The following is a 25,188-nucleotide window of genomic DNA, read 5'->3' as shown; positions in this document are numbered from 1 at the left end:
TTAAAAACTAAATCTAAATCTTATACAAACAATTAATAAAGATTTGCTGAGCACTACATACATACATAAATTTTTACTTATGAAAACCAAAACCCCATAATATTAGTACTGATTTTGTGCTTTCTTTGAAATATAGTTTTCAAATATTTTTTACAACTCTTGCAAACTTCAAAAATTGAGAGACCAAAGAAAATATAAAAATATATTTTTCATAATTTTTTTTTTAATAATTATACAAACAAACGCGAAATGTCCACGAGATTTACTAAGACGCTAACGGTTAGCTAGCCACAATCCGATTTCAGTTTCCATTTTGAATAATTTTTTACTCAAAACAGGCAAATAAATTTCATGACTATAAGCTATATGCGATCAATTTCCAAACGAATTCTTTAAATTCAATATGTGAGGAATTCAAGAAGCGCGTACAGTCCGGCATACGCAGGCGCATCTTCATAATTGATCTGGAAGAAGAAGCGAAACAACTGGCACTAAAAGGTGAGTAGGTGCATAGCTCGTAAAACCAAAATATTTATCCTCAACCATTTGCAAATAGTACGCAACACGAAACGCTTTGACAATTACACCGTCGCTATGGCTGCCATCGAAGAGTGTTTAGACGAATATCGTCGCACGTCTCATATAATTGCCGAAGAGAAGAAATTCAGTTTAATCGATTATTGGATGGATAATCTAAATGTGCCCACTGGTGCAACATTAATCAAAGAACAGCGTAAGTCGAGCAAAAAGGCGCCTAAAAAGACACCATCTGTTTTACCGAAATCGCCACCGAAGCTAACAAAAGCGTCAAAGTTGTCAAGAGTGGAGATGGAGAAGAAAAAATCAGTGTTATCATTCCCAACCTGTCCACTTTTAATGCCGAAGCAACACAACACAGTTGGACGCCCTGAGCCACTCTCCAAAAGAAAGGTAAAGCGTTGTGTGAGACGGGGAATAATATTTTTAGTTGACTGAGTTCTCTCTCGCTCTCTGTCTGTGTTGTTGCAGTACATACAAGACGAACCGGAATATTCGAAAATTTTCATAATCCTCATTGGCGATATGGACAATGATTTCTATGTGAAACTGTTGAGGTATGTGAAATCTTGTCGAGTGAGTGGATATATTATATATGTATATACAAAAGTATAGTTTATGTCTTTTTTACTAGTACTTATTGCTTATAGATTTGCAAGTTTAAACATCCACATTGCATTGACAGCTTCACAGTCGTTTAAGCTCATGTGTCAGCTGCAAGGAAATGCAAATGTTACACTTCGTGAAACTTAACAAACAATAAATTACACTTTAAATGCCATCAATAAGACCCACTGCACTCTCACCCATTAATTGATGCTTAGAAATTGTTAACCGTTTCTTAAGCGAAAGCTAAGCAGTGGTACAGAAGAGAGGAGTGTTTCTTACAATTTCCTTCTAAAATATTTTCCCAACAAAACCAACACGATACATGATCTCTGTTGGTTTTTAAACTAGGGGTTTGCTCCCCTAAAAATGTATATAAAGCTCTACCGGCAGAATACAAGATTAGTTTTCAACATATTTTTTCTCTAGGTCTAATTAAAGAGAAACCCAAAAAGGCTTGACTTTCGAAAATAAGTTTATCAGAGCAACTCTACTTATTTATTTAGCCGTAAAACGGTGTTAAACTATTTTCGGTAATTTAGTAGCCGATCCATTAATACCCGCACCTATCGGCACACCAGCCCAGGTCCATTCATATACTAGTGATTACATCTTGTATACTGGAACAAACTTCCATATGAAGAAAGGAAGTGTATGTATATATGTAGATCCTTGCACGACAACGAAGACAACAACTGCAGAGAGCAGTTATGCTCATATTAAGGGGTTCAAAATTATCAGTTACGAAATAAATTTCCTCTAACGGCGCCACTGTTTACTTTACTCATTGAAATAACCATTTCCAAGTGGTTCTCCCATTACTTGCAACACACAAACAACTCCTTAACTTGTCCCAAACTGGTAAGGAAACTTGAGTATAAATACCAAGAGTATGCCAAGTATATATTAAGCTTTGTTTGGGAAGATGTATAGAGTTTATCAAAAAGCTTGCAACACATGCATCAAGCTTAAGTGCAACATAAAACTGCAATAGCAGCATTCGAATTTATGGTATGTACATATATCCAAGCTGCAAAATATTCACACAAACTTTCACAACTAACCCGAAAGACATGCCAACATGTGCGTAGAACTATTCGTATGATGTAAGCAATGTCGATAGCTACGCATTTACTTACTTACTTGAACGTAAACTTAAGGCAGCTTAACGCGATTTGCATATAGTCGTAAGTGCCAGTATTATAGTCACAATTTCGCATTTGCATATCTTTCGGCTTTCAGTTGTGTGCAGGACATACCATAACAGTAAGGTAGATAGTTTGTTATAATGTTGATAACCTCTTGGTATAAAGGGTGTTTACTGTAGAGCTATAGGAATTTTAGCACCATTTTCTAAATCTACAACTTTCTCGGAATCCAAGAGAGTCTTAAAATTCAAATTCATAGAAACAAATCAATTTTTCCACTTTAATATACTCACCGCTGACTGCAATGCACTTACATAGGTCAACGTTTGATTCAATCTTCTAAACTGTTTTATTTTTTTATTTTCTCGTTTGGACACAAGATCCTAAAATTTGGATCCTCATGGACAATAGGTAAGGAAGTGACAAGATGATTCCACCTCGCCTTCCTCTATACAGCTTTGGCATTTAAGTTCTGGTCGTTGACCAGCGCCTGCTGAGCTCGCTTGAAGTTCAAAGGTCCAAGGCTTAAGCAGACATCGGAGAAACGATTCGATTCCAAACGGATGAAATTGGTGGAAGGATGCTCTTCCGAGCTAACTCATCTACTTTGCCTTTCCCAGCGATTCCGCTGTACGCTTACGAGTTTAATAGGAAGAAAGCTTTAAGCTATTGAGGTCATGCACTCCTTGACGAGTCTTAAGCAACAGTGAGCTCAAAGCCAGTATAGCCGATCGGCTATCGGAATGAAAGCTCTTCTCTCTGCAGAAGCTGGACTTCAGAGCAGTAATTTACTGCTGCCTTGATGACAGCCACCTCCGCATGAAAGACGTTACAGTGGTCCGGTAGTCCGACAGAAGACTTCATTACCTACTCTCCAGCATAGCCGCGATGCATCCGTGAAAAAACTCACTGCAGCTTACCGTCGGTGGAGGGTTTTGTGGTAGTGTTAGGAGAAATGCAATCAAGGCAGTGGTGAATTTCTGTGCGTCACGAATTTTCTACACTTTAGAAAATAAAAGTGGCTCAGTTTTATTTGCACTTCTGGCTAATTCACCTACTCTCTCTAGCCACTTGATTTCCACAGTTAACTAACTTCATGATACCTTTGCTGCACGCTGAAGCTATTTAGGTATAATTCCGTTGGGTTCCGGAGACTTAAACGGTTTAAAAGAGTTCATGACCCACGTGAGAGGACGCTCGCCTTCGGAGGCTCTATAGGCTTCTTGAAGCTCTCCAAAGGGGTACTTTTTTCGTATATAGATTTAGTGGAAACTGAGTATTCAAGAGTAGCCCTATGGACTCCTTTCTACTCACAGTCCAGTTTCCAGACCCATCTCTCAGATACCCGAAAGGAATAGAATTCTTTGCGAGAATTCACCTAAACCCAGACGATTCATGACAGACTTTTACGCTTTCGCAGAATGCTCTCCAGAAAAACCTTTTGGCCTTCAAAATCTCAGTCTTATATATGGCAAGACTCACTTTATATAGTGCCCAATCTGCTTTAAGTTCGATCCAATTAAAATTAATCTGCTTTCCAATAACTCTGGTATCCACCAATGAGATATTTTCTTTCGTTTCTGAGTTTTCAGAGGACACAAGCTGTCAAGGACAAAACTACAAATAGAATTTAAGAGCGGGACGCACTCATTGATCGCTTTAGCCAGGCAGATAGCCTTGAGCTTCGACCTAGCGCAACGGGAAGAGCTGATCGAAGCTTCTTACCGTAAAGTTCCGAGTCGGTATTTCTAAAGTTTCTGTATGGTTCTCTGACCGGACCTGCTCTGGCCAGGTTAAAACTAATATACATATGTATGTACATGTGATCACAGAAGGAATTATTAACATGGGTCTCCGCCAGAATTTTTATACTCTCGCAACAAAGTTGCTAAGGAGAGTATTACAGTTTTGTTCACGTAACGGTTGTTTGCAAGTCCTAAAACTAAAAGATATAGGGTTATATATACCAAAGTGATCAGGGTGACGAGTAGAGTTGAAATCCGGATGTCTGTCTGTCCGTCCGTCCGTGCAAGCTGTAACTTGAGTAAAAATTGAGATATCATGATGAAACTTAGTACACGTATTTCTTGGCTCCATAAGAAGGTTAAGTTCGAAGATGGGCGAAATCGGCACACGCCCACAAAATGGCGAAAACCGAAAACCTATAAAGTGTCATAACTAAGCCATAAATAAAGATATTAAAGTGAAATTTGGCACAAAGGATCGCATTAGGGAGGGGCATGTTTGGACGTAATTTTTTTGGAAAAGTGGGCGTGGCCCCGCCCCCTGCTAAGTTTTTTTGGACATATATCGGAAACTACTAAAGCTATGTCAACCAAACTCTACAGAGTCGTTTCCTTCAGACATTTCCATATACAGTTCAAAAATGGAAGAAATCTGATAATAACCACGCCAACCTCCCATACAAAGGTTATGTTGAAAATCACTAAAAGTGCGTTAACCGACTAACGAAAAACGTCAGAAACATTAAATTTTACGAAAGAAATGGCAGAAGGAAGCTGCATCCAGGCTTTTTTCAAAAATTGAAAATGTTCGTGGCGTCGCCCACTTATGCACCAAGAACCATATCTCAGGAACTACTCCACCGATTTCAATGAAATTCGGTATGTAATATTTTCTTAACACCCTGATAACATGTACGAAATATGGGTGAAATCGGTTCACAACCACGCCTTCTGCCAATATAACGCTATTTTGAATTCCATCTGATGCCTTCTCTGTCAAAACGAGTGATATTCTAATAAAATTATTTGCGATTTAACGCTGAGTATTAATGAAATCGCTCTAGAACTTCGATCTATATCCCTAATATATATTAAATTTATTTTCATTTAATATCGTGTTTATCATATTATAGATACTAGGGTTAAATTAAGCGATAATATTTCTGAAATCGAATTGTGATGGTATGGTATATAATGTTCAGCTGCCCTCGAACTTAGGCCTGCTTTACTTGTTATTGTCCTTGTGGTTTCAAATATTGTTTGATGGGGTAATATTTGCAGCAGTCAACCAGTCTTGAACTCGTTGTGGTAAAAGACTGCAAAGACAAGAAAAAATAATTTTAAATTATTTAAGATTCATATTTGCTTTTCAATGGTTGTAGTTATTTACTCTATGAGACGATAGATGAGGGCAGCTAAACTCGGTATGATAACCTCTATTTCACCACATAACATTCTCGATACAGCTCTCTGCGCGACTTCTTCGCCTTCTAGTAATGGATATCTCTTAGTGAAGCCTCCTTCTTCTGCCATCTGGGTAACCCTAGCGTTAGTTCGAATAAAATATGGAAATACGGTAGTAAGGTGAATACAACTGAAGCCTTCAATCTTTAGTTCGGCCCGCATTATTCGCATTAGGGTACGTACAGCGAACTTAGCACTGGAATACGGTTCGGACTGCACCAATGCTTGTAGGCCTAGATAAAATTGCAATTCAAAACAATTGTGACTTTTTTATGCATGTATTTGGAACTTACCGGCTACAGAGCACACAGCCATAAGATAACCTTTCTTGGCACGCTTCATATTCTCCATGAACACACGATTTGTCTGAATAAAAAATTTAATATATGATAATTTAATCTACTTTGATTTCAACGCCATTTTGTTAAACTCTTCGATAACTCACCCAGAAATGTGAAACATAATTAACATTTATCATCGCTTCAATTTCCTTCACTGTGGGCTTCAGCCTATCTGAATGAAACAGTAAGCCTGCATTATTCACAAGTATAGTGGCGGTGCCAATGTCATTGGTTAGCTTTTCATTGAGTTCCACAATTTCATCGTATTTAGTGACGTCCACCTATTACAAGAGCCATTATTGGACTAATTGAGTTGTGTAAATTAACTGTTAATGCACTCACCTTATAAGCTTTTGCTTTGACGCCATATTTCTCGGCGATTTCTTTAGCTGTCGTCACAGCCAAGTCGTAATTGATATCACATATAGCAACATGGCAACCCCTCGCCGCCAATTCGATGGCGATATTTTTACCCAATCCACTTGCTGAACCAGTGACCTTGAATTTTTCAATTTCAATTTACTATTAATAGAGTATTCAATTTAATATTATTGCGCTAAAAATATGGTGTATAAGAATATCGCCATGAATTCAATATACGTTTAAAGTGGTTATCTCTATTTTTTCTCAAATTCGACGTGAAATCAGTAAGAACTACATACCTATATAAATGTATTTGATTTCGGCTGTGAACATTGTATGTTTGCGATGATAAGTGAAATGGTAGAAAGCTAAAACAATAGTGTATACCTTCTTAAATAAATGGAATAATATTTATACCATAGTCCAACTATAAAAACTCAATAAACGTTAAACATTTTAAATATAATACAATTTAATAAAGTAGCCGTAAAATAAGCAATAATATAGTTATGCAAATTAATTTGTGACCTATCATAGTTCAATAACGCAGTAAACAGTTATACTGCGAAACATCGTTTTTACTCACCTAAAAACCATAATCTTTAAGTTTCTATACTATAAAATGAAATTTTTTTACGGGCAACTGGACCGACAGACTTATGCACATCCGGCGATCAATTTGACTCGGCATCCTGATCATGCTTCTTATAATCATATTAAAAAGTTATAACTGATAGCTATTTAAATATTTCCACTTAAAAACTTATTTTTTTTGTTGTTGGACATATTTAATAAAAAAGTTCTATTTAGTTAAATTGTATTTAGTAACAAAACTCAGTAACGTAATGATTTGGATTTTGCTTTTTCAGCGCTAAGTTTTTCCGCTAATTTAAATATTGGGTAGTCGAAAAAGTATTTTCGTATTTCTAATCAAACTTATTTTTTTTTTTTTATTTTTTAAAATAAACCCAATATGTACCAATTTGGGCGACCACTTTTTGCAATTTTTCTGCCAGAGGCATATTCTATTAGTGTAAAACTTTTCTGGTTTCTCGGCAAAAACTGCAACAAGTAATTTTCACAGGCTTCTCTTGAAGCCAACTTTACTACATTATGGGAGTTCTGCATTGACCGAAACAAATGGTGTCCGATGTTGCAAAGACAGGGCTATATGGTGGATGCATCAAAGTTTCCCAGCCATGCTCTCCCAGTTTTAGTCGAGTCATCAAAGATGTGTGTGATCTAGCGTTGTCCTGATGTAAGACGAAGACCTTTCTGTTGATCAGTTCTGGCCGTTTTTTTTTCGATTGCTTGCTTCAATCACATCAGTTGTTGACAGTAAAATGTAGGACCAATCGTTCGACCAGGCTGGAACAGCACATAGTGGATGATTCCTTTCCAATCCCACCAAACACTCATCATAACCTCTCGAGGCGTCAATCTTGGCTTTGCAACCATTTGTTGAGCATCATCGCGCTTGAACCACGATTTTTTTTCGCACATTATTGTCGTATTTAATCCACTTTTCGTCTCCTGTTACCATTCGCTTCAGAAATGGTTCGATTTCATTTCGTTGCAGCAAAGAATCGCAGATGTTAATTCGGTCCAATAAATTTTTCACAGACAATTTATGTGGTACCCAAACAATCAGCTTCTTTTTGTAACCAGCCTTTTTTTAAATGGTTCAAAACCATTTGATGATGAATGTTAAATTCCTTAGTGATGTCATGGCTGTTTACGTGACGGTCCTGGTCAGTCTTTTCCATACTTTCAACGACTTTTTTAACGATAAGTCGACCAGAGCGAAGTGCATCTTTCACATCGAAATTTCCAGGACGAAAGCGAGCGAACCATTGTTGGGCTACACGAACTGATACAACATCGTCTCCGTAAACTTCACAAATTTAATTGGTGGCTTGCGAGGCATTCTTCCCTTTTCTATACAAAATATAGCGAATTGCTTCACTAGTTTCACTCATTTTCAACTTCAACTACCCAATATTAATGATATTAGTCCAACCTGTCGGAGTCGTATGAAAATCTTTCACAAAACATGGCAATTCGAAAGTTTTGAAGTACGGTGCAACTTTGAAACTTCGAAATTCGATTGACCTCAGCTCATACACTAAATATCACTTATTTGTTATCTTTAATAAGAGTTGTATTATTTGTGATATGTATATGAAACATGCACTTACAACGGCCACTTCATTTTTAATAGATTTTTCCTTTTTGCGTCGGCAACTTTCAATATTGGTAATTATAGAGGATACTACAAGCACTATAGGAAATATGAAAACCGCCAATGATATACAGACGATCCAGACAATCACTTTGTGCAAACTTTTTCCAACCATTTTTGAAACACAAGTACAAGCTTTAACACTAAACTGGCGAAAGCATCACTGAATAAACATTTCTCTATGAAATCACTTCGGTGTCGTGGTATAAATACCTGTATCTGTTTAAGCTTGAGAAAAAATGAGCTTTAGTTTTTCTTTTATTTTTGCATTGCATCGCGTAGTAGGTGAAAAATTAATATAAAAGCTTTTAAACGTACCTTATTATGTGTAAGTTAAGAGGGTGATGCAAATGGGATGTTATTTGGTAATACGGACAGCATTAGAAAGGGGCAACTGTGAATTTTGAAAAAGTTGGCATGGCCCCCCCTTTAATAGATTTAATGTACATATCTCCAAAACCACTAAAGTCAAATCAATCAATTTTTCTCAGAATAATCTTCTTTGTTATCCCCAATCCACTCGGATGACTGTCGATTAAACTTCGTAGAGAAATGATTTAGCCATGTTCCATCCATTGTCACATATCGGCACAAAAAATCCGGTTTATTACGCTTAAACATCAACTCGTCGCTGTTTTTGGTCAAAAGTGAGCTCGGGCGGCAACCACTTTGCACAGACCTCTTTTCAGGATCCATCGCGATCACCATCTTCGGTGCTCATTTCAGCACGCTTAAACTTAGGATGTCAATCCTTAATGGTTGATTTTCTTGAGGCAGTGTCCGAAAACTCACAAATATCGGCCAATTTGAGAGTTATTTAATTGAGACGCCTGAAGATACTTATTCTTCTTCTTGCAAGTTGCAAGATTGTAAAATTTTCGGTTACATCTGAACTTAGCCTTTCTTACTTGTCTTCATACTCTTGCAACATGTTCCTGCAAAGTAGGTAGGAGGGCAGCCCTGTTATCTTTCGGGCTCAATTAGCACTAGCTGTGCCTTGTCGTAGACCTTTTTATTATTGTTATCACGTTTCATCTTCTCTTTCAAACCATTTTGTGGTTACGATGAAGCTAATGATACGCTTTTTATAGACATCTATTCAAGCTTTGGTGTTTGATGGATTACAAGTGTTCTGTGTCCGATCTGCGATAGGGTGGGGCTTTCACAGAGAAAGTGGAAAATTGTTTCAATTACACTTATCACATCGTGCAGTTTCGGTTGATCGGCGCTTTATAATTGCATATTGGGGTTTCGATAACGTATCTGCCATGGTTGTTCTTATATGTAAGTCCATTAGCCTTTCTAGTACCTTCAACACAAAGGATGTGAGACTTATAGGTCTAAAATCGTTGGCATTATCGTGTGTTCTTCTGCCTGATTTTGGTAGGAACATCACTTTAATTCTTTTTCAACTCTTTTGGTTGTAAGACAGTTGCTTTGTATATGTTTTCAAAACTTTTAACCATTGGTTCTTCCAGCTTTTGCAGTATAATGGGCGTAATCCCATCTGGACCGGTCGCTTTAAATTGCGAGAAACTATTTATTTAATTTAATTTTCCTTTTGTCTACTATTAGGCCTAGGTAGTGAACTGCGTTTGCCAGTGGTTGAACCTCTATTGTCACCGTTTGCTATCTGCCAGTGAAATGCGTTTTAATAAGTACCTTCAGAGATTTCTATGCAGAGGAGGTCCAAGCATTTCCTTCCGCCTTAATATAGGCAGTAGTGGTGTGTTCTTAGGATAGCATCTTACTCAGCCTTGTGGATTCTCTGCAACTTTCTATCGATGTGCACAAAGATCGGCATAAGTCCGTTTTAGCTTTGCCGACTGCTTTTTTGTGTATTTTCATGATATCTTTGTATGGTTGCCAGATTTTGGTTCTGAAACTTTCATTGAAAGCTTTCTTCAGTTGTGCTCTCAGATCCTTAAGCTCAAGGAGGAGACTCTCTCTTATTCAGAAGTGTTAGCGGAATGGATTTATTGAAAGTTGTTGTTAAGATTTTTCTAACTTATCTACATACTTCTGTATCGAGTTCTTGATTACTATACTCTTATTGCGGCCTTTTTCAAGGCATTTTGTTGCTATTCTGGTAAATTTTTCCCATCCTGTTCTTCTAGGCTTTCGGTATTTGAGAGAAGTACTGAATTTCTCGGAAATACTGAAAAGTATCCAGGAGTGATCCGTCATGGAAGGCTCATGGTAACGTGAGGTCCAGTACTTCCTCCCAACCCGGAAACCTTTCAGAGCTCGAAACAATAGGAATGACTCACCTCCGGCAGAGTATTATCACCTAAAACTAAACGAGATAGATAAGGTTACATAAATAATCAGGATGTCGAGAAAAGTTGGAGTCCGGTGTGTCCGTCCGTCCAAGCAAACTGTAACATGAGCCAAATTTGAGATATCTTGATGATACTTGGTATGGGACCTAATGGGCCTAATCGGACCACTGCCACGCCATAACTAATCACTAAATTAAGATATAAAACTGTAATTTGGCACAGGGTATCGCAGTAGTAGGGGGCACATGTGAGTAAAAACTTGAAAAAAGTTGGCGTGGCCCCGCCCTCTAATATGTTTAATGTACATATCTCCTAAGCCACTAAGGCTAGAATAACCAAATTTGCTCAGCTCAAACTTCTACCGACAATGTGAAAATGGATATAAAAATCAGAAGATGACCCTGCTCTCTCCCCATATAACGGTACTGTTCAAAACTACTAAAAGCACAATAAATCAATAACTAATTATGCCAAAGACATCTTTTTCCGGCATCCCCTCTCCATTTATGTACTACTATATGTACCATCGCTCTAGCTTGTTTAGTTCACCTGCTGCGTCAAATTGAGTAGACGTGTGTCTGTAGTGCTCGTCACGAAAATGGAAAAACGAAATCAAGAGCAACGCGCCGCGATAAAATTTTGCGCCAGATTGGGCTAAATAGCTTCGGAAACTTACGCTAAAATTGTAAGAGTGTATGGTGATAGTGCTCTTAGTCGTTCCCAAGCTCACAATGGTTGTCTCCGCGCGCCTCCCGCCCGAAAAAAGCTCGCATGAGCAAGTCGAAGGTGAAAACGATGATTATTGCCTGATTTGATAGCCGTGGAATCGTCCACAAAGAATTCGTTCCACCCGGGAAAGCTGTGAATCAAGTCTACTATTGCCACGTACTCGAAAGATTACGAAAACGAGTCAACAGGGTGCGCCCAGACATCGCTCATAACTGGATCCTTCATCACGACAACGCGCGTGCCACACCGCCCTCAGCGTGTCCCAGTATTTGGCCTCTAAAGGGATCGCCGTGTTGCAACAGCCGCCTTATTCGCCCGACATGTCACCCTGTGACTTTTTTTTTTTTGTTTCCTAAAACAAAATCGGTGGTCAAAGGAACCCGTTTTGAGTCGATTACGGACATCCAGGCGGCCGTGACGAGGGTGCTCGCGGACATCCCAGCCGAAGCGTTCCAGAAATGTTACGAAGAATGGAAAACGCGTTGGAATCGCTGCAGCTGCCCAAGGGGACTACATTGAAGGGGATGGCAGAGTTGAAGAATAATTTTCAAATATACGGTTTTTATGGAATCATCATTTAATCTCATTATTTAAATGTCATACCTCGTATATTGACCAAAATATTTGTTTATTTATTTATTTGTATGAACACAAAAAAATAAGTTGAATTAGAAATACGAAAAGAATTTTTACCACTACTCACTTACCAGTTTTTTTTTATTTTATTGGAATCAAATATGATATAATTTACAAAGTTACTTGCTTTATTTCATTTGTACATACTATGTTTATAAATGTCATAGTTTCATATTTTCGCATTGTAATACAAATTACAAAACACAACGGAAGTAAGTATTATTAATTTTTTAATAGTAGCACCTTTTAGTTGTTGTTGTATGGTGAACATTGCTATCCGTTGATTGCGAGTATCCGCTAATTTACACATAAAATAACACATATTTATATACTATGTACACATATACTTCAGATCGGAAACAGCACCAGTTCGCTGGAGATAACAGAAAATACAGTTCTATTATTAGGAAGAGATGAGCCTATTCGCGATCGTAAGCCGCGTCCGTAATTAGAAGAGAGCGCAGTTTCTGTAATTGAAATTTGTCAAAACCTAGTACCTGCGCTTTATAATGTGTCAGGAAAGACTGACAGGCTTAGCAATAATACCAATTGAAAATGAAGTGACACAACCCTTAACAAAAAATCAATTTTGCCAAACTTAAACTTTTTGTGATATTACGGTTTTCAATTCTGTGTCAGTAGAATTGAATAGATTATTAAACAAGTAAGAAAGGCTAAGTTCGGGTGTCACCGAACATTTTATACTCTCGCATGATAAAGTGATAATCGAGATTTCATTATCCGTCATTTACATATTTTTTATACTCTCACAACAAAGTTGCCAAAGAGAGTATTATAGTTTTGTTCACATAACGGTTGTTTGTAAGTCCTAAAACTAAAAGAGTCAGATATAGGGTTATGTATACCAAAGTGATCAGGGCGACGAGTAGAGTCGAAATCCGGATGTCTGTCCGTCCGTCCGTCTGTCCGTCCGTCTGTCCGTCCGTCTGTCCGTCCGTCCGTGCAAGCTGTAACTTGAGTAAAAATTGAGATATCATGATGAAACTTGGTACACGTATTCCTTGGCTCCATAAGAAGGTTAAGTTCGAAGATGGGCAAAATCGGCCCACTTCCACACCCACAAAATGGCGGAAACCGAAAACCTATAAAGTATCATAACTAAGCCATAAATAAAGATATTATGAAATTTGGCACAAAGGATCGCATTAGGGAGGGGCATATTTGGACGTAATTTTTTTGGAAAAGTGGGCGCGGTCCCGCCCCCTACTAAGTTTTTTGTACATATCTCGGAAACTACTATATCTCTATGTCAACCAAACTCTACAGAGTCGTTTTATTCAGGCATTTCCATATACAGTTCAAAAATGGAAGAAATCGGATAATAACCACGCCCACCTCCCATACAAAGGTTATGTTGAAAATCACTAAAAGTGCGTTAACCGACTAACAAAAATTGTCAGAAACACAAAATTTTACGGAAGAAATTGCAAAAGGAAGCTGCATCCAGGCCTTTTTTAAAAATTGAAAATGGGCGTGGCCTCGCCCACTTATGGACCAAAAACCATATCTCAGGAACTACTCGACCGATTTCAATGAAATTCGGTATATAATATATTCTTAACACCCTTATGACATGTACGAAATATGGGTGAAATCGGTTCATAACCACGCCTTCTTCCAATATAACGCTATTTTGAATACCATCTGATGCCTTCTCTGTATAATATATAGTACATTAGGAACCAATGATGATAGCGGAATAAAACTTTACAAAAATACGGTATTTGAAAAATTTGTAAATGACGTATAATGAAAACTCGATTATCACTTTATCATGCGAGAGTATAAAATGTTCGGTGACACCCGAACTTAGCCCTTCCTTACTTGTTTTATTTTGCTGTAAAATTAATTAGGTTAGTAGTTCCAGAGATATGGTTTTTGGTCCATAAGCGGGCGACGCCACGCCCATTTTCAATTTTTAAAAAAAGCCTGGGTGCAGCTTCCTTCTGCCATTTCTTCCGTAAAATTTAGTGTTTCTGACATTTTTTGTTAGTCGGTTAACGCACTTTTAGTGATTTTCAACATAACCTTTGTATGGGAGGTGGGCGTGGTTATTATCCGATTTCTTCCATTTTTTAACTGTATATGGAAATGCCTGAAGGAAACGACTCTATAGAGTTTGGTTGACATAGCTATAGTAGTTTCCGAGATATGTATAAAAAACTTAGTAGGGTGCGGGGCCACGCCCACTAATACGATCCTTTGTGCCGAATTTCACTTTAATATCTTTATTTATAGCTTAGTTATGACACTTTATAGGTTTTCGGTTTTCGTCATTTTGTGGGCGTGACAGTGGACCGATTTTGCCTATCTTCGAACCTAACTTTTTTATGGAGCCAAGAAATATGTGTACCAAGTTTCATCATGATATCTCAATTTTTACTCAAGTTACAGCTTGCACGGACGGACAGACGGACGGACGGACAGACAGACATCCGTATTTCAACTCTACTCGTCATCCTGATCACTTTGGTATATATAACCCTATATCTGACTCTTTTAGTTTTAGAACTTACAAACAACCGTTATGTGAACAAAACTATAATACTCTCCTTAGCAACTTTGTTGCGAGAGTATAAAAATTTCAATTACTACTAAGCAATTTTAGGAAAACAAAAATAGGCTAACAAAAATATTTTGTTTATAATTTAAAACTATTTTAATCACTTATTTTGTACAAATACATACATATAAAGGTAAACAATTTGAGCCTCTGGTGAAGCATCCCGAAGCTAGAGACCGAATTTGTTTGCAGGTTTTAGAAAGCCTCGCCTAGAAATCTCACATCTCAGCAATTACACAAGGGATTGCAAACCAATTTGATCCCTAACATTATTTCGCCTGTTTATACTGCCCAACCTGCATAATAATACTTGACAAGATATATAGGGTTTGTCCGGAAAGTAGTAGGACAGATTTTCTTTCGCCGCGACTGTACTTCGGGAAGAGGTCGCTTATTATTCGTTTAATTGCGCAAATGTTAAATTTATTACATTACATTGTGTCGGAGTACTTGAACATGCGCCAGGTTTTTTTTTTGTTTTTTTTTTTTATTTTGGAGATGGAATCTTCGAAAGATACCGTCATTTTTCCGGACGGTATGCACGATTCGTATTGGCCGCTAAAACACTATCCCACACTTGTTTTGACTCTGTCATAAACCGGACTATGTTATCCGGTGTCACTTGTTCCGTTGTCAGTTTCTGTAGATCGGCTCTCTTCTTTTCATACCGTCGGCAGAAAAAGGATATGCAGCGCGTTTTCTGCGCTGCTGTCGCAGAAGAAGGATTCATCCCATCGTCATTTCCATATTTATACAGATACTCTCTAAAACACCCGTCTCTCGCCAAAAACTGCGTCAGATAGAAATCTGTTTCTCCATGTTTCCTATCTAGCCATGTTTGTACGCTTCTAATTAGCCTGTGGGTCCATCTCTCCGTCGTAGCTGCATCCCATCGTTGTTGCCACTCATTGAGGCTTGTTTGCGTCTTTTCCTCGCGTTCTTCAGCTGTTAATCGCCTACCCAGTCTTTTAGACCTGTCGTATACTTTTTTGAATTCCATGGCCATTATCTTTGGTGACATGATGCCTGCTAAAACCCCAACCGCTTCGTGGGATACCGTACGAAATGCACACGTGACCCTTTTGGCACTGAGCCGCATTGAAAATTTCGCTTTCTTAGCTTACGTTTTTTGCTGTAGTACTGTTCCCCTGAATATTAATGAAATCTTCCCCTTAAGAAGACTTTTCCCTCATATGCCTCATATATTAAATTTAAAACTATTTTTTTTTTTGTTTAATTTCATGTAATCCTATTATTGGTATTAGATATTTGAATTAAATTAAGCGATAATATTTCTGAATCTGAATATGTTCAGTTGCCTTCGAAGAAATTGTTTCTTTACTAGTTACTGTCCTTACTGTTTTTTACAAATGCAGTAATCAACCAATCTTGAACTCGTTGTGGCAAAAGTCTACAAAGACAAGAAATAATAATTTTATATGATTTAAAATTCATATATGTTTTTAAATGGTTGTAATTATTTACACTTGGAGACGATAGATGAGGGCAATGATACTCGGTATAATAACCTCCACTTCACCACATAACATTCCCGATACAGCTCTCTGCGCGACTTCTTCGCCTTCTAGTAATGGATATAACTTAGTGAAGCCTACTTCTTCAGCTACCTGGGTAACCCTAGCGTTAGTTCGAGTAAAATGAGGAAATACGGTAGTGCAGTGAATATCACTGAATCCTTCCATCTTTAGTTCGACTCGCCGTATTCGCATTAGGGTACGTACAGCGAATTTAGTACTGGAATAAGGTTCGGACTGCGCCAATGTTTGTAGACCTAGGTAAAAATGTAATTCAAAACAATTGTAAGTTTTTTATATAGACATAGATTTTTATATCTTTATACATAAAAAGTACGTGTCACCTTGTTTGTCCGCGACGGACTCCTAACCTACTGTACCGATTTTAGTAAAATTTAGGCAACTGTGTCCAGTTGGAACCGACTTAGAAGGTAGGATAGTAAAAACAACTCAACTCACAATCCGTAAAGCGGACAACTCTATTAACTGAACAGAAAGGCTGGTAACCAGACATTGAAAAAGCAGACATAAATTCGTTATTTTTACGGTGGTCTTCAAAAGTCAGCAACGTCACCTGAGATGGTTCGGAAAGTGAAGAAGCCACTTGAGCGAAATCCACGACGAAGTGCCAATCAAATGGCTAAAAAACTGCAAATATTCAACCGCAGCATCCGACGCATATTGAAAAATGAGCTCAAAGTCAAGCCTTACAAGTTCCAAAAGGCCCATGATCTCACACCGAAGCAGCAACAAGTAAGACTTGAGAGAGCAAAGCAGTTGCTTCGCTTGGTCAAAAGCGGTCAAATTCCGAACATTGTGTTTTCTGACGGAAAAGTTTTTCCATTTGAGCAATTCGTAAACTCTCAAACCGATAGGGTTTTCTTGACCGACGGTTCATACGAGAATCTGAGTCATCGGTTGGCCACCAGGAGGCAGCACCCGCCACAAATAAAGGTTTGGGCCGCTGTCACCGCAGATGGGCGCTCTCCAATTGGTTTTATCGAGCCTGGCATCAAAGTAAATGCGACATATTATCGGGAAAGTGTTCTGGAGGCTGCTTTGAAGCCGTGAGCAAACAAACATTTCAGTCGCAAACCATGGACGTTTCAACAAGAATGGCTGAAAAACAACGTCCGAACTTCATTACAACCACACAATGGCTCTCGAATTCACCATATGCGAATCCAATGGATTATTCTCTCTGTGTCATTTTGGAGAGCAAGGTCCGAAGTAAAAAATACACCAGTCTCGAGATGCTGAAGAAAGCCATTGTCCGTGAGTGGGCCAAAATACCGGCAAGTCACATTCGGGCAGCTTGCGATTCGTTTTCTGACCGTCTCAAGTTCATAGCTAAGGCAAAAGGTGGTCGTATCGAGCAATAGTTAATTGGTCCTGAATTTAGGATTATTTTCACATATTTTGTAATTTAAAAGAAATAAAAATTATTAACGAAACCGAATTTATGGCTTTTTTAAGTGGCTAAAAATAAATCAATACCTGATTACCTGATTACCTCAGAGTTATTAAATTTTACTTTCGAAATGGCATGAGAGGGCTTTATGAGACTCGGTGTCAAACTTGGACAATGAGCATGGTACCGCCTAGTTATTTATTTGCTTATTTTAATATGACTTGTAAATAAATTTACAGACATACAGACTGTGCCCTAAAAATATAGAGACATTTGAATTTAAACTGCGCGCGTCGAAGGATTTAGATAATTATTTTTTTTTTAGGTTGGTAGTACTGTCAGTCACATTTATGTCAAATTTCATGTCAAAATATTCATTAGTGTTTGAGATACGTGTCGTTTTGTGAGCTGCTAAAAGTGAGTTTTTCGTTTTTTGCGATGTCGAAATTTGTTGAGCAAAGAATTTGCATTAACTTTTGTTTACGGAATCAATTTTCTGCTGTGGATACGTTGAGGATGGTGCAGAAAGCCTTTGGTGATGAGGCTATGTCTAAAAAAAATGTTTACAAGCGGTATAGTGAGTTCCAAGCCGGCCGTGAACGTGTCGAAGACGAAGAGCGTCCAGGGCAACTATCAACCCCAACCGACGAAGCTCACGTTCAACAAATCAAAGATTTGGTGTTGAAAAACCGTCGATTAACAATTAGAGACCTTGCTGATGAAGTTGGCATATCGAAAGGCTCAGCCAATACCATTTTGAGGGATGTTTTGGGCCTCAAGCGCGTCAAATCTCGACTGGTACCGAAAACATTGACTGTTCACCAAGCTCAAAAGACCGCTCCGGGGACACCGTTTTTATACGATAGAGGAGATTCAAGCCGCAGCGAAGACGGAACTGAAGGCCATCCCAGAAAGTGACTACAACCAGTGTTTCGAAGATTGGAAAATCCGTTGGCATAAGTGCATTGCATCGGGAGGGGATTACTTTGAAGGGGATGAAATTGATTTGGAAGCATAAATAAAGAATTTTCAAAAACTGGCTGCTTAGGTCTTCGTCCCATTTTGTAAAGAAACATATTAATTCCGTACTTTTATGTACATTTCAACTCTAAATTAATTTTAATAGTATAGGAGATAGATGTTTGCTTATATTTAGCGAGGTACCTTTTTATATCTTTTTCGGTGCAGTTGTTGATTAAAAAAGTAGGATGAGTGTGTGCGTCTTTTGCTAATTTATCGGCGTTTTCGTTACCTGTAATGTTTACATGGGCTGGCGTATATAAAATTTGTATGTTTTTGCCTCGTAAGAGAGTCTCTTTGACCCTACGCGTGAGAATATCACTAATATTCACCGATTTCAAAGCATTTATTTATGAGAGACTGTCGGTGCATATTATTAGAATACGACCGTTCTAATTTTCGAGGTGACGATAGACGTGTAGCCAGACAAAAGCCCATTTGATTAGTTCTTTAGATTCCGTTGTTATATCAAAGGTGTTTTCAAATTCCTTTGAACCATCACAGTACCAAATTAGCCAGTCCTTTTGTTTCCATTTTTGCACTTCCTCGGCATGCAGTTGCCTTAAAGCAAATGGGTTCGTGCTATTTTTGGGAAAACCATTGGATGTGAAAAGAGATGTTGCAGATTCCCAGGGACGACTGAATACTTTGTAGGTTTTAGTTTTGATAAATCTATGCCTATCTTCTTAGCCATTTTAAAGATTTCTGTCTATAATATGATTGTGAAACACTGGATCTGGAAGTTTGCAGTTCCGCTTCTTGCATATACTATATGTAGGTGCTTACACTTTTCAAAATTAGTAGATGTACCCGATGTTAATGACCAATTTGTAAATAAAGTAGACAAGTTCTGGATCTCAGGATCCAATCAACCGATTTCGACAAAATTTAGCACGTAACATTCCTGTAATATTTCCCTGTTACAGTGTGAAAATGGGCGAATTCAGACTACAACCACGCCTACTTTCCATATAACACAACTTTAAATTCCACTTAATTCTGTCACTTTCCAGAACATAAATCAACAAGAAATTAATATAATGGAATAAAACTTTGCAAGAATAATGCCTTTAGTGTGTGCCACCTTATGACCAAAAATTGCCCAAATCCAGCGAAAACTGTTCAAACTCCTAGGTACCGAATAGTTTATCCCAGTACTTATTTTTATTTTTTTATTTTTTGATCGAAAATATGGGTCACAGTGTGATATATATAGTATGTATAAGTGAAATTCAGGGATAATACTTCTCTAATAATGGTATGTCTGTAGGCCAAAAATGGGTTGAATCGAGCAAATACTCCTCGTAGCCTCAACATACCTAATTTAAAGATTTTTGAACTTCTGGGTGACTTTGAACCGCTATGAGTTATCTCCATGAAAATGAAAGAGTGGATTTTACTTATAACAGTGTATATTTTTATTTAATATAGATAAATTTGTGCGAAAACTTGACCTAGCCCCTATATAAATAATATCAGGATTTTCGAACATCCGCCTGACTTTACTCTATTGTTTTTTGAGTACGGGGCATGGTAAAAGTAGTTGGTATTGAGAAAAAGATTTTCGTTTTCCTATCAAACGTTATATATATAGTTATATGTGAGTGTGTGAGTTATATATGGTATATGTACATCTAAAACTGTTTAGCTCTTGATCCTCTAGTTGACGTTTTACACCTCAAAGCGTTTCACTGGCTTTGATTCTTGCAAACTGCAAGAGTATAAAATGTTCGGTTGCACCCGAACTTAGCCTTACCTTACTTGTTTCTGAAAGTATTTGTAACCTACCGGATAAAGAACACATGCCCATAAGATAACCTTTCCTGGCACGCTTCATATTCTCCATGAAGACACGATTTGTCTGAAAAAATTTTAATAAATGGTGTTTTAATCTACTTTGATTTCAACGCCATTTTGTTAAACTCTTCGCTAACTCACCCAGAAATGTGAAGTATAATTAACATTTATCATCGTTTCAATGTCCTTCACTGTGGGATTCAACCTATCTGGATGAAACAGTAAGCCCGCATTATTCACGAGTATAGTGGCGACGCCAATGTCATTGGTTAGCTTTTCATTGAGTTCCACAATTTCATCGTATTTGGTGACATCCACCTATTACAAGAGCCATTATTGGACTAATTGAGCTGTGTAAATTAACTGTTAATTGACTCACCTTATAAGCTTTTGCTTTGACGCCATATTTCTCGGCGATTTCTTTAGCTGTCGTCACAGCTAAGTCGTAATTGATATCACATATAGCAACATGGCAACCCCTCGCCGCCAATTCTGTGGCGATATTTTTACCCAATCCACTAGCTGAACCAGTGACCTTGAATTTTTTTTAAATTTGCTATTAACAGAGTATTCAATTTAGTAATATTTCGCTAAAAATATGGTGTACAAGAGCATCGTCATGAATGGAATTATAGTACGTCTAAAGTGGTTATCTCAGAGAATAAATGAGATAACTAAATTACGGCGATTCCGTTTTATCAAAAACCCAAGCCTGCGGGTGGTACAAAGCCTTCAAAAACGGTCGACAGATCGTTCGGGATGACCTTCAACCTCTTCAGCTGATGAAAATATTAAAAAAGTAAAGGATATGATGCTTTGAAATCGTCAGACAAATGCTAGAGAGGTACTCGTAGGAATAGAGCTCGTCATCTCGCGCGAGGACATTCAAATGACTTTGGTCGATATTTTAAGTACGAAACGCGTTCTTGCTCGACTCGTCCCGATAAAGCTGAATTTTTTTCAAACAGAGTACCGTAAATTGGTCTCTTTGTACATTCTTGATCGTGCAAATTCCGAACCCATATTCATGGAGAACTGCCGCTGAGGCATGGTATTATGATTTTCACATGCAAATAAGTCAACAATCATCAGAATGGGGGGAAAAAACGAGTAGAAACCAAAAACAACCACGCCAGAGTCGCTCAAAAATCAAAGTTATGCTCATTGTTTTTTTCGATATCCGTGGTTTGGTGCATCATGAATTTGTTCTGGAGGGACAGATGATCAATAAGGAATTCTGTTTGGCGTTTGCGTGAAAGCATCCGTCGAAAACGCCCAGATTGTGGAAGCACAATATATGGATTTTACACAATGATAACGCACCATAGCAACGAGCCATGATTGAGGCCTAAATCGCATTGCTTTGAAGGCGACAAAATAAATATTGATAAATATATAAATATTTGCGTTTTATTTACAATTTCCGTGACTATTTATATCCCGGACCCTATGCATATTAAGCTTGCAACAAAATTTATAAAACTCAGAAGGAAAAATGGAAGACTCTAGGTAAATAGGTTCGTAGGTTGGATAGCTGACCCTTAGAGGACCATTGTAAAACCACTGGGAATAAAATGTCCTCACTCTAGTATGTTCTCTCTGAACCACCCAATATTTATGATGACGTTTATCTTTACAAATTGATTAATATGTGCAACTTCCGAGATATCGTCAAGAAACCCTTGACCGATAGTTGCGAGTATTTTGCGATACAAGCCTTGCAGTCGTATAGAAATGTTGTACAGTGGTTGTATGGTATAACAAGGCATGTCTTTTGACTTTTGTTAAGTAAGTAAGGGATTCCCTACACTGAGGCTCAGCTATATCTATAACATGTTTGTCGTTTAAATATCTAGAAGTATCGAGGGGCATACATATTCTCTCTTTTTCGTAGTGTAATTGCTTCAGTTACCAAGAATAAGGCAGATTTATGACGAAATGGGAAGTTAGGTCCTCTAAGTTAGGGAGGCATTATTTTACTATCTTCGATGAAACTCGTAACTGCCTTCCACCCGTTTAAATGTATAGTTACTTGTCCCCATCCACCTTACCACTATCCCATTCTTCTCTAGAGAGGAAAGCAATATTTGGAACCGAATTTGAGTTTAGTTCTAAGGAATTCGGAAACTCTTTAATTAAATAAACTTATAAAATTCCATCTAACACCTGTCTGATTTGGAATTTGATCTGCTTCACGGAAAACCATACTGCCGTTAGCATGATAAAATTATATAAAAAGGGTTTACAGAAACCAGCTGCAATGCCTTGCAAAAATAATCATAGTTGGATACTGCAAGAGAACAGTGATTCGAAACACTGTAATCAATGGAAACTAGAAAACCATTTTGTTACTTTCGATTGGCCATCACAACTATCAGCTAAAAATTCAATGTAGAATATTTGGGCTTTAAAGAGAGCCAAAGTATCAAGAAAACTTTTAACGGCTGCAAAATATTTCATTTGAGTCCAATTTTCGATGACTCGTTCGAGTATTTCTAATAGTAACAGGCAAATTTCACGTGTTATGTTTTGCTCCAAAGCCTGAGTCGAAGCGAGATTGTCCGCATAGACTTTAGGCTTTACATATCCCGACAGGAAAAAGTGGAACGGTGTGATATCACACGATCTCGATGGCCAATCGCCCAAAAAGGTGGAATTATTTGCTCACCGAAGTGTTTTCTCAATAACTCCATTGATTGATGCAGTTTGATTGGAAACGTCGCTGTTTAGTAGAAACCAAATATCGCCGAGATCATGCGCTTCAATTTCAGGCATCAAAATGTTGGTTATCAAGGCGTAATAACGGTCGCCACAAACCACACCAAATGGTTGTTTTTTCTGTATGAACTGGCAGCTCTTAAATCTCCTCTGGTTGCTCTTCGTTCCAAATGCGGCAAGTTTGCATGTTTGCATACCCATTTAGCCTCATAGCTGAGCAAAACTTGGCTCGAAAACATCGAATCTTCTTGGAATTTTTCAAGAGCCCATAGAGGAAAGGTGAAGCGGCTTCAGTTCTTGCCCAAGTTGTATACGCTTTCAATTTAAGATCACTACATAAAATGCGCCAAATCACTCCATATGTCAGTCGGAGTTACAGCGAACGGCACCGAATTGATTCTCCACCGACTTCATGTACCTTCTCAGCTACGTCTGCTATATTTTCTTCACTGCGTGCTGGACATTGTCTATTTGATTCAGTATTAACCAATAATTAATCTCGGGTCTCAAGATGGGTGTTGGTGTTGCAAATAGTATGCCAAGTACGCCGATTTTATTGACCATAAGGTCTTTCCACGATGAAATGCTAAACAATACTAAACAAAAATAAACTGACAGCTTGACACGACTCAAGCGCGATCTGACAAAATAGAAAGGATATTGAAAAAAGTACCTCTACTTGGATCACCCATTATCTATTTTTTATATTATATTATGGTAAACATTTCAATGCACTTACAACGGCCACTTCATTTTTAATAGATTTTTCCTTTTTGCGTCGGCAACTTTCAATATTGGTAACTATAGTAGATACTACAAGCACTATAGGATATATGACAATCACCACTAATATATAGGTGGTCAAGGTAAGCGCTTTGTGCAAACTTTTTCCAACCATTTTTGAAACACAAGTACAAGTTTTAACACAGAACTAAGCGTAAAGATATCACTGAAGTAAAATTTCTCTATGAAATTACTTCGGTGTCGTCTTATAAATATCTGTTAAAACTTGAGAAAAAAAATTTTATTAGTATTCATAAAAATCAATAAATTTAAATTACATTACAATTTAATAATTACAATTATGTAAATTATTAATTTACAGAATAAGAAACTAAGCTAACGCAATTAATTGCTGTGTATATTGCAATGCTATACTAGTGAGAAACTAGCTGCAAGATTTTCAGTCCTAATGTCGCCGTGAATATTGAGTACGTGACTACCTTTCCATGAGTATTTCTATTAAAAAATGTTAAAAATGCATAAAACCAATGCCTCAGCCGCCACCTTTAGGTGAAATCGATGTGTGATTTCGGAACTACTCAACCAATTTAACCTAATGCCGTAAATGACATACCTATGTCACATTTCAAAAGTGGGCTAAATCGAACTGTAATTACTCCTGCTTCTTATATAATGCAACTTGAAATTCCATCTTAACCTTAAACCTGCTTAAAACCCCTCATCATAACTCTGCCAGCCGACTGTTGCCTTTTTCCACGCTTTGGCGCGGGTTCGTCGTGTGTAGACCACTAGAATGACTGTCGATTGGACTGCGAAGAGAAATGATGGAGCCATGCTTCATTCATTGCAAAATCTCGGTTTTTTTACGCTTGAACATTTCCAAACACAGGTCCGAATCATCAACTTGTAGTTTTTTGGTTAAAAGTGAGCTCACGGGGCGCCCACTTTGCACAGGGTTTTATCATACACAAATATTCGTGAAATATAAGATATACATGTTCAGTTGATATCTTATTTGGAACAACTTCACTTTACAGTCATCTAAACTTAGTTTGTGAACTTTGATGCTTTCGTTGGTAAGAACCTTTTTTTGGGGTCCACTGCGTTCACCGTCTTCGATGCTCATTTCACCACGTCAAACTTGATTTTCTTGGGGCAGTGCCCGGAAACTCGTCATCAAGCCAAGTATTTGTTTTAATTGTATTTTTTCCCTTAAAAAAGAAATATTATAATAACACGCGAGATTGCTTTTATACATTTTTCTTCGAAATAACAAAAGTTGCTTC

At 37.8% G+C, this 25,188-nt stretch overlaps 3 protein-coding genes across 3 annotated transcripts in view; 1 reads left to right on the top strand and 2 right to left on the bottom strand.

Annotated features, from left to right (window-relative positions):
• Positions 1-210: 210 nt before the first annotated feature.
• LOC120776323 overlaps positions 211-25,188 on the top strand; it is a 59,098-nt gene continuing 34,120 nt past the window's right edge. The window contains exons 1-4 of the mRNA XM_040106852.1: positions 211-279; positions 339-498; positions 557-930; positions 1,009-1,094. Coding sequence (XP_039962786.1) covers positions 250-279; positions 339-498; positions 557-930; positions 1,009-1,094 — 650 coding nt within the window. The 5' untranslated portion in view covers positions 211-249. The remainder of the gene's footprint in view (positions 280-338; positions 499-556; positions 931-1,008; positions 1,095-25,188) is intronic.
• Positions 5,104-8,613, bottom strand: LOC120776329 (short-chain dehydrogenase/reductase family 16C member 6-like). The gene is made up of 6 exons (XM_040106859.1): positions 8,403-8,613; positions 6,184-6,339; positions 5,946-6,122; positions 5,794-5,866; positions 5,427-5,733; positions 5,104-5,352 (listed from the first exon to the last, which is right to left on the bottom strand). Exons 1-6 carry the CDS (start codon positions 8,559-8,561, stop codon positions 5,286-5,288), a joined length of 939 nt encoding a protein of 312 aa, XP_039962793.1. The 5' UTR covers positions 8,562-8,613; the 3' UTR covers positions 5,104-5,285.
• LOC120776328 (17-beta-hydroxysteroid dehydrogenase 13-like) lies at positions 15,901-24,112 on the bottom strand. The gene is made up of 6 exons (XM_040106858.1): positions 23,898-24,112; positions 20,820-20,975; positions 20,582-20,758; positions 20,432-20,504; positions 16,163-16,469; positions 15,901-16,088 (listed from the first exon to the last, which is right to left on the bottom strand). The coding sequence occupies exons 1-6, from the start codon at positions 24,054-24,056 to the stop codon at positions 16,019-16,021; spliced, it is 942 nt and encodes a 313-aa protein (XP_039962792.1). The 5' UTR covers positions 24,057-24,112; the 3' UTR covers positions 15,901-16,018.

Source organism: Bactrocera tryoni, chromosome 5 (assembly GCF_016617805.1).
Source record: "Bactrocera tryoni isolate S06 chromosome 5, CSIRO_BtryS06_freeze2, whole genome shotgun sequence".
In the NCBI taxonomy this organism is placed as follows: domain Eukaryota; kingdom Metazoa; phylum Arthropoda; class Insecta; order Diptera; family Tephritidae; genus Bactrocera; species Bactrocera tryoni.
Note: the sequence above shows the minus strand (reverse complement) of the source record. Positions and strands in the feature narration are given on the sequence as shown.